Genomic DNA, 19,123 nt, shown 5'->3' with positions numbered 1-19,123 from the left:
AACTAATTGACACTTTACAAAATTCTGCTGATGATGTAACCCGGGGTTTATTGTTATCTCAAATTGTACAAAATAAGAGGTGGTTGAATGGCCCCGAATTTTTATCTCTCTCCCAAGAAACTGGCCAGACCTAAAGCCAGGTGATAACTTTTCGAAACAAAATGAACATTCTACTACAGAAACTGTTAATCTCTGTTTGTTGGAACTGAATTTGAATTCTCTGACCTTGATGATGAAGAGAAAGTTTACTTGTTTAGCTACTAACACTGCATTTAATCTCGTTTTATTCAACAGTTACAATATTGTTCGTGAGTATCCTGATCCAGATTCGTGTGAAATACCACAATCTGATGAAGTCATACAATTTTTAGTGATGGGGTCGAGGTCCCGAATTTACTGGGAATCCTCGATCCAAGAAGATTTCGGTTCGTTATCCCGTTTATTTCGGTGACGGCCAAAGTTTTAAAATTCGTGAGAAACTTAAAAACATAGTGTTCAAAACACTAGGCACGATGCCGAAGAAATCAATCAATCATCTAGTGAACGCAAAGAAGCTGTGGATCCTTGAAGTACAAAAAAGAATACCAATCACCGCGCGGATACGAACAATTGAAACGAAGTCTGGACGTTTTTTACAGACGCTAATGGTATTTTACGATGCAAAGGACGGCTAGGAAACGCACCCCTTCCGTTCGACACGAAATTTCCAATTCTTATACCACGTGATTCGAGATTAGCTGAAACTGATTGTACTCGAATGTCACCAAAACCGTTGGACATAACAAAACGAAAGATACCTTAAACGAAATTCGCTCACAATATTGGATTCCAAAAGGCAGACAACTCGTCAAGAAACTGATAAACTCGTGTTTAGTTTGTCGATCATTCGAGGGTAAGCGATGTATTTACCCTGACCAACCCAAGTTACCATCAGAAACGTGTCGATCAAAGTTACGCGTTTTGAGAATATCGGTATAGACTACGCTGGTCCGGTATTCGTTCGAAACAATTTTGGTGATCAGAAAACTCTTTACAAATCGTGGATTGCTTTGATAACTTGTTACTCTACGCGAGCTGTATAACCTTGATCTCGCTACAAGCTACGATTCAGACGCTCTAATTCGTATTTTAGAACGTTTCTTCAACAGATATAACGCTCCGAAAGTTATTAACTCTGATAATGGGTTCGAATTTCACCTCTAATGCTACACAAGATTTTGCAAAATCTCGTTTTTTATCCGTTGGAAATTTAACATTGAGGCTGCTCCCTGGAGTGGTGGAGTGTTCGAGAGACTGGTTCAGTCTACCAAACGTGTCTTTACGCAAATCTCTAAGAAAGGAGATACTGACGTGTGATGAACTTTCCACACTACTTAAACGTATTGAGAATATTCTAAACAATCGTCCGTTAACGCATATTTATGATTCCGAAATCACACAGCCATTGACCCCAAACCATCTGATTTACGGGAGGAAGATTGAGACTTCCGTAAAGAACACAGACGAGAACGAGAACGACAATGAAATAAACTGTGGCGCTATAAAGCGTGCCTTGTCATACTTTTGGGAACAATGGAAAATTGAATACCTTACAAGTCTACGCGAGAGGAATGTTAAACCCAATCGCAACATGAGAACTGAAACTCTAAATGTTGGAGACGTTTGTCTCATTGATGACCAAGGACCAAGGGTCAAATGGAAGATGGGAAAGATCGAAGAACTCATCAAAGGTAAAGACAACAAAGTACGTGGCGCTGTCGTTAAGACAATGAATGGACAGTTAAAGCGCCCTATTAATAAACTCGTTATTATTCACAGTAACAAAACTGATGAACTTGATTATGCGGGTATCACTTTTGTGCCCAACGCATTAGAAGATATACAGTCCTCTTAAATCGTGTTTTGTTTATATTTTGATAGATTTATGACATTTATTTGATAGTCTATATGGACTTATGAAACTATATTTCTTATGATATTTTTAGGGTCTCTCACTTCTGTGGGGGAGTGTCGTATAATTTGTAACCCGGTATATACTTATGTTAGTTGCCTACTCAGCGCACTTTGTACTTATGCACGTGTTTATACTTGAAAGACCAGTTCATGATTATACTTTATACAACAATGTTTGATTAGCCTTGGAGACCATACTACATGTGCATATTCCAAATGGGGTCTGACAAATGCAATGAAAAGCGTTCGAAACATATCTGGTGAGAGAAATTCGAAGCTCCTGCTAATCAAGCCAACGATAGAGTTAGCTTTCTTGATTTTACTGAATATATGGGCTTCAAAGGTCAGGTCACTATCAATTATCACTCCTAGATCTTTTTCTTGGTCAACATGTTCTAGAACAGATCCTGATAGGGATGGACATATTCGATGTTCCAAAATTTACCCAGTGTTAAAACATGACACTTGTTCAGATGAAATTCTAAAAGCCGGACTGGCTTTGACCAAATTTTAAACCCTTAGAGTGCACTTATTCTCATTTTTGCTCATTTCATTTCCACCCTTACAGTGTACTTTGGGAAGCTTGGAAAAAAGGGCCGCACGTACAGTAGGTCGTTTACCTTGAGTGTCCCCCCCCCGTGGATCTATGCTTATGTGTATTGAAACGTGGCAAGCCGTGCAATATGTTCTATTTTACTATCAAACATTTTAATTAATGAAGTGTATTCACACGCTGTACTGTTTGGTTGGTACAGAAAGAAAAACGAGCTAGAATCCGTTAAATGCTAAGCGACCCCAGCCCTGACCCGAAAATTGGAGCTGCTAATAAAAAACAATGTGTATTGCATCAAGTGAACAAAAACTAGATCGTAAATAATGAAATGTTTTACTAGATTCTGTATTCAAGCAAATTAGATCCGTGCAAAAGAAAGAAGAGGCTCTAAGTTATCCATCGAGCTATGAACGAACTTCTAATTCCTTCTAGATTTGAAGATATGACGGTTTAAAGTTTAAAGTCAATTAAGTCAATTTACTAAAAAGAACCTTTCAAAAAGATGCACTATAAAACTGCTGATAAATAAACATGCTTTTTTGAGCTAATTGAATAAATAAATTCCCTTTGTTTTATTTTCAACATTATTGTTTGCGAACCGTAATGTAAAAAGTAAATAACTGGTGTTCTTATTATGATAAAAGGTTTTTTCTTTTGTTTTTTCTTTCCTTGCATATAATATCTTTCTTATCTTTATGTATTTGTGTTTTAAATAAAATATTTCAATTCTATTAATAATTAAACAACGTTAGGTTTCCCACTTAGGTTCCCCCATCCCACTTTTTCCGGTGTTCATTTAGGTTCCCACTTAGGTTCCCCCATCCCACTTTTCCGGTGTTCATTTAGGTTCCCACTTATGTTCCCCCATCCCACTTTTCCGGTGTTCATTTAGGTTTCCACTTAGGTTCCCCCATCCCACTTTTCCGGTTTTCATTTAGGTTCCCACTTAGGTTCCCCCATCCCACTTTTCCGGTGTTCATTTAGGTTCCCACTTAGGTTCCCCCGTCCCACTTTTCGGGTGTTCATTTAGGTTCCCACTTAGGTTCCCCCCCATCCCACTTTTCCGGTGTTTCATTTAGGTTCCCACTTAGGTTCCCCCATCCCACTTTTCCGGTGTTCATTTAGGTTCCCACTTAGGTTCCCCCATCCCACTTTTCCGGTGTTCATTTAGGTTCCCACTTTAGGTTCCCAGGTTCCCCCATCCCACTTATCCGGTATGCCCATTTTTTCGAGTGGTCACATCAAAAAATAGATAAAAATATTTGTTGTTATGACAACAGCTATATAAGCGGAGGTAAATCATTTGGTGTGACCGCACTCTTTATGTATTTGTTTTTAAAGAAAAATATTTCAATTCTATTAATAATTAAACAACTTAGGTTCCCACTTAGGTTCCCCCATCCCACTTTTCCGGTGTTCATTTAGGTTCCCTTAGGTTCCCCCCATCCCACTTTTCAGGTGTTCATTTAGGTTCCCACTTAGGTTCCCCCATCCCACTTTTCAGGTGTTCATTTAGGTTCCCACTTAGGTTCCCCCATCCCACTTTTCAGGTGTTCGTTTAGGTTCCCACTTAGGTTCCCCCATCCCACTTTTCAGGTGTTCATTTAGATTCCCACTTAGGTTCCCCCATCCCACTTTTCAGGTGTTCATTTAGGTTCCCACTTTAGGTTCCCAGGTTCCCCCATCCCACTTATCCGGTATGCCAGAAAAAACATGTATCAGATTATAAAAAACATTCGAGGGGTGTCTTGTCATGACAATAAAATAGAAGACCCAAATAGAAAAATTTCTACAAGTAGTATTATACAACTTAACATTATTCAAAGAAAAGTAATTTCTTTAATACTCACTTTCTCTATAATTAGTTCTCTTTCTTTATTTACAATGCAAAAGTATCTTTTATTAACTATTGAATATGACGCAAAAAAGAATCTTTTTTCTTTTTTTCTTATAATTAATTATACGCGTCTTTTTATGTTATGTGTTTTTCTCGTCCTATTTTATCTTACTAAGAAAAAATTATTTTCGCGCGCTAAGTAATTCCGAAATCCTGTTTCCCGAAAATAATCCGAAATCGGAATTAAAACTTAAAGTCTTAACGACCAGCGGGAAAAAAAATCGTCGAACCGATTTGAAGAGTCACCTGGGCTGACTAATTATGAGCTATCATACATTAAATTTGAAAAAGTAGTTCGAAAGTTATTTCCAAAAAACTGACTTTTTTTCCATGTCGAAATTTCAAAAAATCATTAAAAACAGCGAGTCAACTTTTCTCTTGACAGTTACCTTCTTTACACATTAAAATACCAAAAAAATGCAATTGTGTTCATCAAAACTTGTTGCAGAATTTAAGAATATGGTAAAACAAGCTATTCCCACGTGGGATAATATTTTTGGAAAGGCTGAAAGATTTTTTTGGAAATCTCCAAGAGAGGTTTTGATGTTATGTGTGTGCTATGTGAGAAAAATTTTGAAAAAAATAGATCACCATTCCTCGACTAGTAGCTAAAAGAACTTGGGTCTGCATTGAGTTTGCTGATGTTGGAAATGTTCATGACGTCCAAATAAGATGGACAAACTGTTGGCAAAATTTAAGATAAGGGAAAAATGAATAAAAAAACAATGAAATTGTGTTTTTGTCATTTTGTGTAATTCCAGGTTATTCATAGCGTGATTGCTGTTTTTAATAATTTTTTGAAATTTTGACATGGAAAAAAAGTCATTTTTTTGGAAATAACTTTTGAACCACTTTTTCAAACTTAACGTATGATAGCTCAAGATTCAAGTTAGAGCATCCTCTATACAATAAAAAAAGATTGAACAAAAAATTTAAATCCTGAAGCTCATAATATCTCAACCTGTATACTTTTTTTTTGGTGCACCCGGTATATGTCATGGATATTTTTGTTTTTCATCTCTCAATCCTTCAGGTATATCAAATTTACGCACGTCAAGAACCAAAAGACGTGCATAAAATTTTACGTCGCCACGGCACAAGTTACATCATCTTAGAGAACAGTATTTGTTATTCACGGCAAGAGGCTGGATGTCGTTTAATTGATATCTTGGATTTGGATAACGGTCACAAAGTCAACAATCCTTCACAGAAGCCATCAAGATTTTGTGATGCAATTAAGTATGATTCCAGTTTCGCTAAATATTTCAAAAAGGTATTCGAAAATCAAACCTTTATCATTTATAAGCTTATTTAATTATTTGGTACAATTCTCCTTTAGTGCAATTTATTCAAAACAATCCCCGTTAAAGTGACCCGATGAAATTTTGACTTGGTTAATCATATTCAAACGGGGCTAGAATTGGGTCATTTTAGTAATTCTTTCACCGTCTACACGCTTTTTTTATAAGAATGACGTTTTTTTTTCATTTCATGATGGGTACATTCTTAACTTTTTGCGGAAAATCATCCTAAAATATCCTAAAAGTGGCATTCTTAGCTTCAGTTGCCAAATTCCATGATGGTGATATTCTAAGCATATTCTTAAATTTTTGGCCAATTTCATCATGAATATTCTTATAAAGTATATTCTTATTTAAAAAAAGCGTGTATCCGCTGTGGCGGATCTTAACGAGTCACTGATACAGGGGTATTTCAAATCTACATTTAACATGCCTTTAGATTAAAAGGTTATACTAGTTTCATTTTAATTTTTTTTAGCATTTTACAAACTTTTTACATGGATTTGTAGGGATAATATTAACATTTTGAGAAGGGCACATAATTTTTTTTAGTATTTTGTAAGATTATTTAAACCAATTTTAGGATTTGATATACTGTACACATAGGTAACTTATTTAAAGACACGTGACATTTAGGCGTGGTATCCGGAGGATAGGAAATGCAAAGCTCTGTTATCTGTCAGAGACCAATTTTGTAACTTGTGAAGAATATCTTAACCTTCCGGGTACTTCATTAGCAATTAATTTACAATACATTGAATTATAAAAGTAAATTATTAAATTTGATAAAAATGAAAGAATCAATAAAAATAACAAAAGAATTTCATTCTCCATCATCTGTTTCTAGATAAATATTATGCGATTTCACTTGATCACATTTCCCACTACTTTGGCTACAATCTTTCTTTTCTTCCATTCGAAAGTTAAGGCCTAATTTGCATTGATCATTTTTCGTTGTCATCGGTCCGACTTGTTTATATGCTGCATAAGCTACGTTATCTAATGTGTTCCGGCCAACATATCGTGGTGCCACTGCATGCATCTTTCGTGCCATAGCTGTCACCTTCCAACATGGAACTCTCTAAAATCAAAGGTTGTGTTTACAATGGCGCTAATTTAGATATTTCTTAGACGAATTTTTATAGAGTAGGATCAAATGATACACTTGAGTGTCCATAATTCAAATACACACATGGAATACAAATTTGTTTTAGCTATGGAAATTTCGAGACATTGTTAACTCTGAAGAGAAAATTTATTCGAGTTAAGGAGACATTCAAGTTATAAAAGTTCGAATTAAAGATCCTTCACTGTAAAATCTTTAGGGTAAGAGAATGTGCAGAAAGAAACGACAGACTCTCGTGTTAGACTCGAGGCTAGAGTTAAGAAACTAGAATTTAAACATCAAACCTGTTCATAATTCGTTTCGCTTTTTTCTTTGTGCCCAACAACCTTTGAATCATTTTTGAATTCTGTAATGTCAATTTTCTTTTTGGATTTGGTGAAGCCAGCATATTCGGCACGTCTCATGGATCCTTCGATGTTGGATGCTGGTGCTCCACTAAATGATGCACTGGCGAACCGTAGTGAAAGCATGCGGGCTGGGATCGCATCTATTAGAAAGATTCGAGGTCCATTTTAAAAGATCATATTGAACAGCTTTAAGAATTTTCAGGTGTTCAAAGTGGGGGCAAAACAACAGATGATTGAGAGTGATTATTTTATGAACTATTATAGACTGTTAATTAAGACTAGAATTTCATCTTTGGTAAAATCATATTGTGATTCATGCTGCATCCATGAAAAAAAGCAAATGTGGTTTTTAGCCAACTACACGTTTTTTTTTTATTAGAACCTAGTTTATAAGAACATATAGGCTGAAATTCGTCGAAAAATTAAGAACATCTTAAGAACATGCCCAGCCTCAGTTTGGAAAAAAATTACAAGAAACTACAATTTCTTCCTCTTTTTAAGCAGTTTTAACCGAATTTAGGGGTGAATCTTCAAAAGTCGAGTGTCAAATATTGTCCAAATTTTGCCAAATTTAAGTGCTCTTTATTTTGTATCATATTGTCGATTTACAGTAGTCTGAAAAATTAAGAACGCATTTAAGAACATTTTAGGCTGAAAATTGCTAAAAAAATAAGCACATCCAGGCTCAGCCAAATTTTAGGTGTTCTAATAAAAAAAAAAACGTGCAACTTCGCTTTACTCACCATTAAAAGGTAGATAACAAAAAACAAACAGAAGAGCTGCCAAAGATTCCATGATTCAAAATTATGTTTCTTTGCTTCGGTGTCACAATTATAAATGGTGAAAATTTTATAATGTACTTTTCCTCCCATGTCTTTCTCCACTTATAAAGCATTTTTTGTGATTAGTTGCTAAACAGAAAGGGCAATTTCTCACGACTACGAAAGCTCTGTTTTCTTGGGTGCATACAAATTTAGCTTCAGAGTGATACAACTTTTGTTTCCACCCTGAGAAAGGTTATGTTTGGTGACCTTTTTTATTTCAAGTTTTATTTTCACAGACACAGCTACGGCGATTTTCTTTTACAGGAGATTGCTTTGTAAAAACCTATCGTTACCTTGCTCTCTGAAAAATCCAATATGAGTATAAAAGTGAAGTAGACTACATGTTTTTTATAAAAACAAAATATATAAGAACATAACATTCGGTAGCTAAAATCTTAAGAACAAGTAAAGAGCAAGTTAAGAACATTTCAAAAGTGTGGACCCTAAAACACCTGATTTCTTAGAAAGGTGGACAAAAATACTCAAAAAATGGTGAAAATAAGTACATGTCAAGAACATTTTTAGGCTTAAAACTCAAAAAGCTAAGAACATCTGAAGGCTTTGGATCAGGATGTTCTTATAAAAAAAACGTGTAAGGCAACGGGCACGAAGAAGAAATTGGGAAGCTGTTGTATCAGCCTGACAGCAGTTTCAGCATTTTTGACACTTGGTATACACCAACTTCGTTCCCAGGGCCTGATTCTCACTTTTTTACTTTTTGATGGTCGTTTCATATTCTTACGGGAACAGTAAAACTCTGAAAGTCCTCGAAAATTAACCATCTGAGGAAAATAGTCCTCCCGTGGTAAATTCTACTACAACAAGAATTTTAGGTGGTGTAAGCGATTCCTCCAGTTTTTCGGCACTGACCTCTTTAAGTCGCAGAATCGTTTAATAACGGCCCTCTGCTCTCAAGGGTGAAATGAAAGCTTCTGTGTTACGCTCTAGCGGACAACACTCAGTCCAGCTCAGTCGGTCTCTTTGGCTCTTGTTATTTTTTCGTATAGCAAAATTACTTCAAGCTGAACCCGACTAGACAGACACTCACCGACAACCGGAAATACTTCACTACCAACTACCCTACGGATCCACATGACTGGCCCCCACAGACTGACAGAGACTTCAACAATACTGATTGGAAAAGAACCGAAAGATAACAGAAGATAGGTGAAACACCATTTTTTTTAAACTATAGGGAAGCTAGGTTCTTTGCATGATAATTTTTTATTTCATTTTCAGGTTATTTTTGGGCCAAAATGGCAAAACATTCTTTTGACCCAAAACAACATATTTGTCAGTCTGGGAAATCCTCTCAATTGCACGCTTATGTTCCGAGGCCGTAAGCGCGCAATTACACGGTTATCAAAATGGCAGAATTTTTAAGCGTGTAATTACACGCTTATCGAAATTGTTCTGAAACAGGCGGTAAGCGTTTAAGCAAGATTGACGGGTGACAGCCGCACAAGTGTTACGCGTAAGCCAAATCGCGTATTACGAACAACCTCTAAATTGCCGAGTACAGGAGAAAAAAAATCGAAATTCAAAATGGCGGCCAAGCCCACGCTGATAACTATCAAAAATCTTCGTTTTTCAATCAGCTATCAGTTAGTCACACTAGGAAATCTAGCTTTCAGAAAAAACAACATCAGTCATCTACAGGATGTATTTTGCACAACAAGGATGAGGGTTACCTGAATCAAGTTCGCAAGACAATTAATTAAAACTTGAAAGTTTGAAACAAAATAAAACGTGCAGCAGCCAAAATCAACCAACCAAAATTTGTCATTCAATTCCCGAGACAGCGCTTCGATTTTTAAGGCCTTGTTTATACGCTAAAGTAAAAATAATTCCGCACATGTAAATGGGTTATTGTTTGAGGTCCGGCAAAATTTCCGGGAAACAGCCTATCCGTTGGTGCGCGGATCTAGGTGGGTTCCGCCTCCCCCGTAGATCTTTTTCTTGGGAAGTTGATCTTCAAATTAGTTTGAAGGTTGGCTTGGCTCAAATTTTTTCATCTATGGCTTAAATTTTAGGCAATTTCTCATAGTTTTTGAAAATGTTAATTTCATTAAAGAGCGCCGGGTTATTTTTTCATGAATCCCTTTAGAAGTTTTGCGGCGCATTTCTCTGCTTGAGAGTCAAGTAAACGATATGGCGCTTTTGCAGCATTAATCTTTGATACGCATTTTGGCGGGAAGCTAGTGTGACTAACTGGCTATTGCAGCTCAATAAATCAATGAAATAATTTGAAATAAAAAGTAAACAAACCTTGAACCTTTCATGAATCCAAATAAATAAAGGTATTCATCTAAAGTGAAGATTACATTTCAAAATAAAACGATTTCCAAACCAACCTAAAGTCAGTGTCTGCCAACTAAAAATGTCTCTGCGGGTTCACTGGCAAGGAGTTACGACTTCAGACTTTAGATTCCAATTCTTGTATAGGCTGCAACTACACTGCCAGATGATCTGTATTACAGAGACTTCCAAGTGGGTCCATAAGCTAAGAAAATGAGATTATCATAGAGCACGGGGGTTTTGTTTTTAAAAACAAACTTCAAAATAAAATTGTTAATGAACTTCTTACTTAAAATATCACTTACTTACATGATTTATATATGATATAACACCCCTTTCTTAAGTAAATGGCCTCTTAAAGTCTTTTATGTTTGCCGCAAGAAGAGAGAAACATTTAATTTGACCCCCGGTTTTTTTTCTCTTTTTCTAACAAATTCCCGCGCGTTAGTGTAGACACAACTTTAATCCGGGGAAATGAAGCGTTTTCATTGGTCTAAAATCACGGATGGTCACGTGACCAGAATTTTTATCCAGGGAAATGCCGTGGCCGCAATGTTTTGCTTTAGTGAGATTGACCATTTTGTTGTTTAGATTTGAGTGGGCGAAATTTCTGTACAAACCAAAATATGGCTTCGTTGGAATACCGGTTGAAACACTTGTGGCCGGGTGACGGCTTTTGCGGTAAGCGTGCAACTGCACGCTTTAAAATTTCCTATATTTTTGACACGCAATTCCTTCCAAAAGCTCTGTTGAATTTCAAAAGCCTAGGGCAGTTTTACTCAAAATTTATTGTAGAAGAAGATTCCATAAAAATGGATTGCCCGTTAAACCATGCCTTCGCCCGAATTAGAGAATTTTGAACCCCTTGAAATCCCTAAGCAATTTCAACCGGGGCTGGAGCGGGCGTAAATTATAACCATGCAATTGCGCGCTTACGCCCTCGGAACATAAGCGTGCATTGAGAGGATTTCCCAGACTGTTTGTGTTCAGTATCAGAATCAGGCCACACACGCACCGGACATTCCGATGTTTTGTCTGGTGCTGAAAAACTTGAAACCTTTGGTCCAGCGTTAGTCCAGTGCAGTCAGGACCTATTTGGTCTTTTTTAACATTAGTTCGGATAGAATAAAAACATACCTGATCAACACAACCAAACCTTCTGTCTTGCGTTCACTTCCTTCACAACAACTTTCGTTTTTGCTTATGTAGGTTTTAAAATCCACAAGTAATGAACCTCTTATAGCTTTATCTGAATAAATCTGGTTGAAAACCTTCTATCAGGTTTCATTCCTTACGTTTTTTATTCACGTGGTGAACCAGTTTCCCCGATTTCCCGATAATTAAAAATTGGAACTTTCCCGTGGGCGCGATTGGGCTTACCGCCGTCGCGAAATATTTTTCGTGAAAATTTACCGTATTCTAACGCTAATATAATCTAGATAGGAAACAAATATTAAATTTGATCTTTTTTTGCTCGTATTTCTAAATTTCAAGATAAAAAGAACTATCTATGAATTATTTTCTTTAACGGGTGTTGAATCGACATTGACATATTTAATGATGTCATAATCAATACCGTGCATATTTTGTCAACATCCTTTTCATTGGATAAATACCACTAAAATATACAAAGATAAGTAAACATAAATGTATCGCCCGCGAGCACGGCTTAGCTAAGCGCACCTCTCTTATTCATTATCTAAGAATTGAAGCGGGCAAAGATTACCGCGCAGCTGATAGCGGACGAAGGTTTTTTTGAAGATATTTTCAGTTATAATCCAAGGTAGAACAATCTAAACATAGAAAGGGGGTATTTTTTAGTGCTTTATACGATGATCGCTATATTTTTTGAATTCTATGTTTAGATTTTTCTACCCAGCCCTGTTGCTATGTACGCGCGCCCTGTTGCAAAGACATTTGCTTGAAATCGAAAGCGAAACCGAGATTATTTAGCGCACACTGCCGTTTGCGTAATATCGATAAAGTGAAATGAGGTCCTGACTGGTCCAGTGTTAATTTTTAGAACTTCTGGACACCAGGACGCACCAGATCCCTGGAAACTCAAGTCTGGTGTTTAGGATTGGGCCATTTCAGAATTAGTCCTAAAAATAGACCTAATCGGCCAATCAGAAGCGTTTCAACAAAAAATTGTAGAAATTTTTGTCCAAAACTGCCCGTCTACTATCGAGTTCAGAAAAAATCGTAAGTAGACGGGGTCCTAGCCTGGGAATCCAAGCTCATAATTTTAGAAAAAACAAAAAATACCTCACCTCACAAAGTTCTAAAATTATAGAGCTTGGTGCAGGTAGATTAGTCTGACACAGAATGTTATAAACAGTCTGTGTGTGAACCCTTGTTGACAGAGTTTCTGAACTTTGGAAACCCAGGCAAACACACATAATCAACTTACCATAAAACTCCTCAACAATCTATAAAGACTTTCAAAGCTACTAAAAACCAAATAAAAACATCAGCCACATGTATTTAGACTTCCAGCCAACAGCCATTTTGTTTTGAAATGAATCTATGTTTTCATTTTTATTTGTTTTCCTTTTTTCTGCAGAGTCAGCTTTTTCCATAAATTATGCGCGCGCATCGAAATAATCAAAATGCGCGCAAAAGTACTGCTAAGTAATACGCCGAAAGCTGGCCAATCAGGCTGAACCTGCATTGCAGGGAAAAATCTCCCTGCAGGCGAGTTACCTGCGCCAAGCGTTAAACCAGCAGCAAAAATATCATAAACTAGACTCTGAAAAAAGTTTAACGCTTGGATTCCCAGGCTAACGGGGTCCCATCTATTCCAGAATTTGTCTGTAACAGGGGGGCGGACGACACAGGATTTCACCATCAAAATTCAAAATTTCCAAGGTGAGAGAAGAAAATGTATGAATTTCCAAGGCAATTGAACTGAAACTTGAAAAGACAAAATAGAGTGGAATTTCCGATGCATTTTGCAAAAGTACATAGATTTTCATCAGAATTTCCGACTACCACTGGAAAAGAAAAATTATTTCCGAGGCTAGAAAAAATTAAAAAATGCACGTCGTCCGACGGGGGTATACAGAAATTTTCTGGAATGGCCCATTGTTGTCCGGTCCCGGACACGGTGGCGTGGGAGAGGGTATAGCACCCTAAGTTCCCTGGGAGAGGCACTTAGGCAAAAATGGTTTCCGATAGAGTTCGGCCATCAATGGGGGGTTTGTACTTTTACGGTGTGACGGGATTGGCCCTTTTTTAGTATGGTATTACGGGATTTAACGAAAAAAGTGACAAGAAAACGGAATTTTAAAATCAGACAGTGACGGTATATAGCCTTATTTTTGTCATTATGCCGATATTTTAACCTCTATATACAACCCGGTGAAACGGTGTTATTATTTTTTTCAATTTTCAGGATTCCGGGATTGAGCAAAAATTGTGACGGGAAAACGATATTTCAGACCCCTACAAACCAGTGCCCCCCGGCTACCGTCAACTGCTCTAACTTGGGACGGTTGGTCGAAACATGGGACTGTTTGATATCTGGCCTAAAACTCAACATGATACCTAGCCCAAAACTCAACATCCTTACAAAAGTTGTCTTTCTGATTTCCCAAACATTTGTTTCAAGCGTTCACTTCCACAATAATTTATGTATATATTTACTATTTTGGTCAGTCGGATTCACAACATATACGCGGTTTTTAGTCACGCGACTGAAGTGCCTACTAAGTGGGGGGCGTACGATATTTTGTAATTGCGGAAATCGACCCTTTTTCCTTCGGAATTTCGGAAATTGGGCACAATTCCTTCGGTATTTCGGAATGCTGAAATTGTTTCTGTACCGGAAATCCATGAATTTTTGCTTCGGAATTTCGGTATTATAAAGTTTTTATCCCCCTTTTTTCGGAATTCATGCATGAAAAATCAAATTTGATGAAAAATTAGTGAAAACAAGGATAATAACACAAAAAAATCGGTATTGGAATTGCAAGTACTTTTTTACGGAATCTTGGAAATTTTAGCAAAATTATTAGATATTTCGGAAATTGCAAACCCTGTACGCCCCCCTACTAAAACAATCCAGGGGTAAGAATCAAAGCAACACATCAGGTTATTCGTAATCCAGCGTAAACTGTTTGATATCTGGCCTTTATTTTCACTTATAAATCTCTTTGATAACAAATATTTTTTGATAACTCCACCAAGTTTATCAATCTCATGTTAAAGGCAACCCGAAGACTCCCCTTTCTCTAGCTCCTCTTTCTCTTGCTCTAGGTAGACAGTATAGACCTAACTCTTCATACAAAAATTACGGGAAACCATGGCGTTCTAAATTGCAAAAAAAACGCCACATAGAAGATCTTTCAGTAAAAAAATACAACTTTTCTATTTTTCTTTTTTTTTTGTAAAAGTTCTAGGAATGAAAATAAAAGGATAATGATAATTGAATTACTATCCACTGATGATCCGCGGCGCCATCTTAAGGCTAGAATCGCTTCGCGTACTCCTCGTTTGAGAAAATGATTGACTGATTAAATTTTTCACCCGCGCAGGAGTTCGCGGGCATTCTGCGAGCGTTCTGCAAGCGTTCCCGGCTCAATCCTCGTCTCAATCCTCAGGCTGTGTTAAAAATGGTAGACTCAGCTGTGACAGATCATTTCGATGGCAGTTGTTGAAGTAATTACAAGACTCTTGACAGAAAATCTTTTGTTTTATTGTCAATGCAGTGCCGTTATTAATTTTGTTAGATCTGATATATTGATGTTTGTAAGTGCACTTTATAGTTTTGATTCCCTTTGAAGAATCATATTCTGGTTTTCATGTTCTTAGATGCTGTTTTAGAGCTTTAGAGCTAGCCTGGTAGGAGAGGACGCAACTACTTTCCCTGGATTTCTCCACTTACTCTGTAACGTTATCCATTTCCTAGTTCCTGAGCATCAAGCAGAGAGGTATTAAGTACCATTTTGGGAATCTTTGGTATGACCCGGCTAGGGGCTGAACCCACGACCTTCCACATCGTATGTGGATGCTTTTCCTTCATGCTACAGCTACAAGACTAAACTGCCTGAAAGCTGTTAAGAAAATTATTTATCCTTTGTTGATGACCCCTAGGCTTTAGTGGCTAGAACTCGCACTAACACTTAGCATTTTTGCCAGGATTTATGTTCTCCTTGTCTTTCCGCCGCTGAAAACATAAAACAACCAGTCAAAGAATTGTAGCTAAACTGTAGCTAGCCTCCAGAAATGTTTTCAAAACCCTAGATTCGACCTTGGCATGCTAGCACTAAACTACCTAGTCACTGCAGAAAATGGAATATTCTAAAATATTTGTAAAGAGAAAAACTTTCTCCTGCATGAAAATTTTCTTCTTAAATTGTATGCTTTTTGGGGATTTTCTCTCGCTTTCTCCAAATTTAATTTCAACATTTTTTACATTTTGCCTTGCATCTTGAAAAAATTCCAAGGTAAAAATCAAATTACACCTGAAAATTAGCTCAATTACCCGTTTTTTGAATCAGGTATTAGGACTTAAACATAACAAAATTTTTATTATTATTCTCAAGATGATGTCAGGGCAATAATAAGATATGACAAAATGATAGTCAAATATGACAGGAGGCTGTTTAAGACAAAGAGGATTAGTTTTTAACACAGTTTTTTTGTATAACATTATATCTGTCTCTGCAATTTTGAGCAATTTCCAATATTGTTAGTGTAAAATTAAGAAAGTTTTTGACCAAGAAGTGCTCAAGAATGTTAAAAATGTTTTTTGATAATATTCTGAAAAAAAATCTCTCAGCACTTTGCCAGAAAATTGTGAAAATCAGCCTCTCATAATTGTTGAACATGTTTAAAAATCACGAGAAATCGCTGCAAAAAAGCAATTTTTATGGCAGAAAAACTTAGGGTATGAATGTTTAAAAGTGTAACTGTGAACAGCTGTGAAGAGTCATTTTTATTTTCTGGCTGTATTTCATTTTTGGAACCTAGACTTTCATAATATTTCCTAACATTGTAAATCGGCTGATGTTTGACCTGATTTATGACCTATGATTTATTGTCTACCAGATGTTTCTTATTTGATATTTTTGTTCAAAGTTGTGTTTATTTTGAGAATGATGTGTTGAGTGAACAAAATTGCTGTGACAATCATTCTCTCAAAATTCAATAGTTGCAGTCAAGCCACATAATCATGTTTTTCTTAAAACAGACCTCGTAATTCGAAATTTCAAATTGACATCCAACAAGACCCTGAAATTTCCACATATTCCTCACATAATTAATTAAATCAGCCAATTTCTGAGAAAGCCATTTCTTCGCTTCTTCTGGATTCTGCTCCTATAGACCATATCTCAAATGCCTGATGAACGCTCCTCGTCAATTTATTTTCGAAAATATACAGCTATTCAAGACAAGTAGTTCATATTTAAAAAAGTACGAAAGAAATTCCGAATAGTGAATTCATCATCATAATCTTGATCAGGAAAATAGGCTATATTTCTATATATCGAGTATAACCTCACTCATCTTTCAGGATTGTAAAATGAAAAATTACAAACTTGCTACTTCTGTCTAAAAATGGAAAAAATGCGCTAATTCCTAGTTCAAGTTCACCTATTTATGCTCTGAAAGCGAGATATAATAATGGGTCAGTTGCCTTAACAACAGAATCTCATTCTGATAGAGTGAATATTAATTTATTAATTGAGAATTTCTTGTTTTGCTCAGGCCCATTACAATTCGCAAACTATGGAGAAGAAACTGGATCGAATGATCAATGAATCACAGGAACTATTGGAAAGAGCGCGTACGCTGAATCAAATCCCTGGAGCATCAAAACTGGAACGGAAAATCAACGCCGAGCTAAAATGCCTTATGAAATTCAAAAAGAAACCACCAAATTCTTTAGAAAACCATTTGAAAAGTACAAATTTGACCAATTTACGTGCTGTATTACGTGCTGTAGAGAATTCACCTGATGTCGAATGTGTTTTATCAACTTTCTATTACGAGCTTGATGATATCGGTGACCAGCTTGTTGTAGATGCTGTTGTGACTGGTGGTTACAAATGGATCAAAGTGGTTGCCAGGAAACCGTTAGCTGTCCATCGTATCATGATCGGGGAAGGACAATACGGTGATAAAGACATTGTTCGCGTCGCGAGAGACTACATCGCAGCTAGTGATCAAAATCCAATCAACTACGAATCCCCTAGTATTTGTTTTTTGTTTCCAAAGGGTTTGACACAGACTGTATATGATAATTTGAAGATTACTGGTGTGTACACTATCGGGAAAGTTCTTCCCGACCCTGATTATGAGAATCTAGAAGCGTGGAATGAGTTGCAAGACGAAACTGCGATGAGTGATATCACCAAATTGTTGAGTGATTTCACCATACGTTGTACTCGTGTTAATTTAGATATCACAACTCTTATTGTTCTAACATCGAACTTAACGAACGGTTATTGTCGATATATTTTTAAAGAGGATATTTTGACTAAACAAGCAGCAAACGAAGCTGCAAATCCTGCTTTACCAGAACTATTGAAATATTTGGAAGGTAAAGAACTTGTTTGTTGTCAAACTGCTTATAATAATTTTCAAGAAATCTTGAAAACGGTCGGTGGTACCATGGAAAAAGGGAGAGCTAAGGAACTGTTTGATCGTGTTACCTTAATACCGGACGATCCAGCTTTCTATGCAATGGAGCTTGACGAAAGCGCTAGCATTAAAGAAAGATCAAAAATCATTTTCGGCACTGGAGAAACGAATCAAGCTATTACAACAACTGCAAATACTGCTTTTGTTCGAGCAGCTGTTAATCAAGGAATTAAATTTAGCTCTTATTTCCACGCCTCTCGCGCTTTGACTGAGCAGAAACAAGCAAAAGCAACTCCTATTGAATAGAATTTTATATGCATATTTTTATACTGTTTGTAGTTTTTTTCCTCGTTTTTTTATTGATAGTGTTGCAGTTTTATGTTGTTTTGGTCAGCTTTGCAATGAATTTTGATATGTTCCTACACGAGTTTGCGTTCTATACGTTTTAATTTTCTATTTTTTTAAACGAAAAAATGTAATAAGACTAATATTCAAAAACAACTTTGCAAACATCATTAAATAGTGCCACCTTTGGGTTATTTTACAGGTCTAGTTTCAAAATTATATATAAATTGGAAAGACTTTTTACTTAAAAACGACAAATTCATGTTGCCTTCAATTTAAGTTCTACATGCGAATTACTCAACTTTCCTCTATCTCAACACTAGACGCTAAAAGAAACCAATTTTTTTAATCCAAAAAAGATTTTTTTCGAGTCATATTAGTATATTGTTTATTGAATTTTTATCAACATTAGATCCCTTGGAATAGTGTAAAGTTCTTGTAATCTCGAAATGAAGACATTTTTTCACTTGATTAAGTTAACGGTTAGGTTTTTCTTCAAAATAAAGTGATTCCTGTTAGTTTGTAATGTAATATTATTCGTTTAAGAAACTGGCGCCAAAGTATTTGGAAATCTGATCAATGTGGAATAATGTGGGAGCGAGGGATACTGATGTGAGTTCGTTTACCTAGAAATACAGTGTGTCTGATAAAAAGGGGAAAGTGTTTTATAGATCTATAGAACCGTTTACTCCACTTACAGCTATCTTTATGAAAATGACGATGACGATGTCTACTCGTTTTTTATAAGAACAAACTATATAAGAATACATGGCTTCGATGGCCAAAATGCTAAGAAGAAGCTGAGAACATTTGAAGGCTTTGCGGACTCGAAAACGCCCGATTCTTTAGATAAATGGGTAAAAATGGTCACAAAATGGAGAAAATAAGAACA

The 19,123-nt window shown here is 36.3% G+C and overlaps 2 protein-coding genes across 2 annotated transcripts; one reads left to right on the top strand and one right to left on the bottom strand.

Moving 5' to 3' along the window:
• Positions 1-6,243: 6,243 nt before the first annotated feature.
• LOC136821249 (uncharacterized) lies at positions 6,244-8,089 on the bottom strand. Its single transcript, XM_067077478.1, has 3 exons — positions 7,921-8,089; positions 7,115-7,317; positions 6,244-6,785 (listed from the first exon to the last, which is right to left on the bottom strand). Exons 1-3 carry the CDS (start codon positions 7,970-7,972, stop codon positions 6,528-6,530), a joined length of 513 nt encoding a protein of 170 aa, XP_066933579.1. The 5' UTR covers positions 7,973-8,089; the 3' UTR covers positions 6,244-6,527.
• A 939-nt stretch (positions 8,090-9,028) lies between these two features.
• LOC136821168 (UPF0415 protein C7orf25 homolog) lies at positions 9,029-18,313 on the top strand. The gene is made up of 2 exons (XM_067077400.1): positions 9,029-9,168; positions 17,011-18,313. Exon 2 carries the CDS (start codon positions 17,032-17,034, stop codon positions 18,190-18,192), a length of 1,161 nt encoding a protein of 386 aa, XP_066933501.1. The 5' UTR covers positions 9,029-9,168; positions 17,011-17,031; the 3' UTR covers positions 18,193-18,313.
• The last annotated feature ends 810 nt before the right edge of the window (positions 18,314-19,123 follow it).

Source organism: Clytia hemisphaerica, unplaced genomic scaffold (genome assembly GCF_902728285.1).
Source record: "Clytia hemisphaerica strain Z4C2 unplaced genomic scaffold, Clytia hemisphaerica genome assembly, whole genome shotgun sequence".
NCBI lineage: Eukaryota > Metazoa > Cnidaria > Hydrozoa > Leptothecata > Clytiidae > Clytia > Clytia hemisphaerica.
The sequence above is the reverse complement of the archived record's forward strand: the minus strand, read 5'-3'. Positions and strand labels throughout refer to the sequence as shown.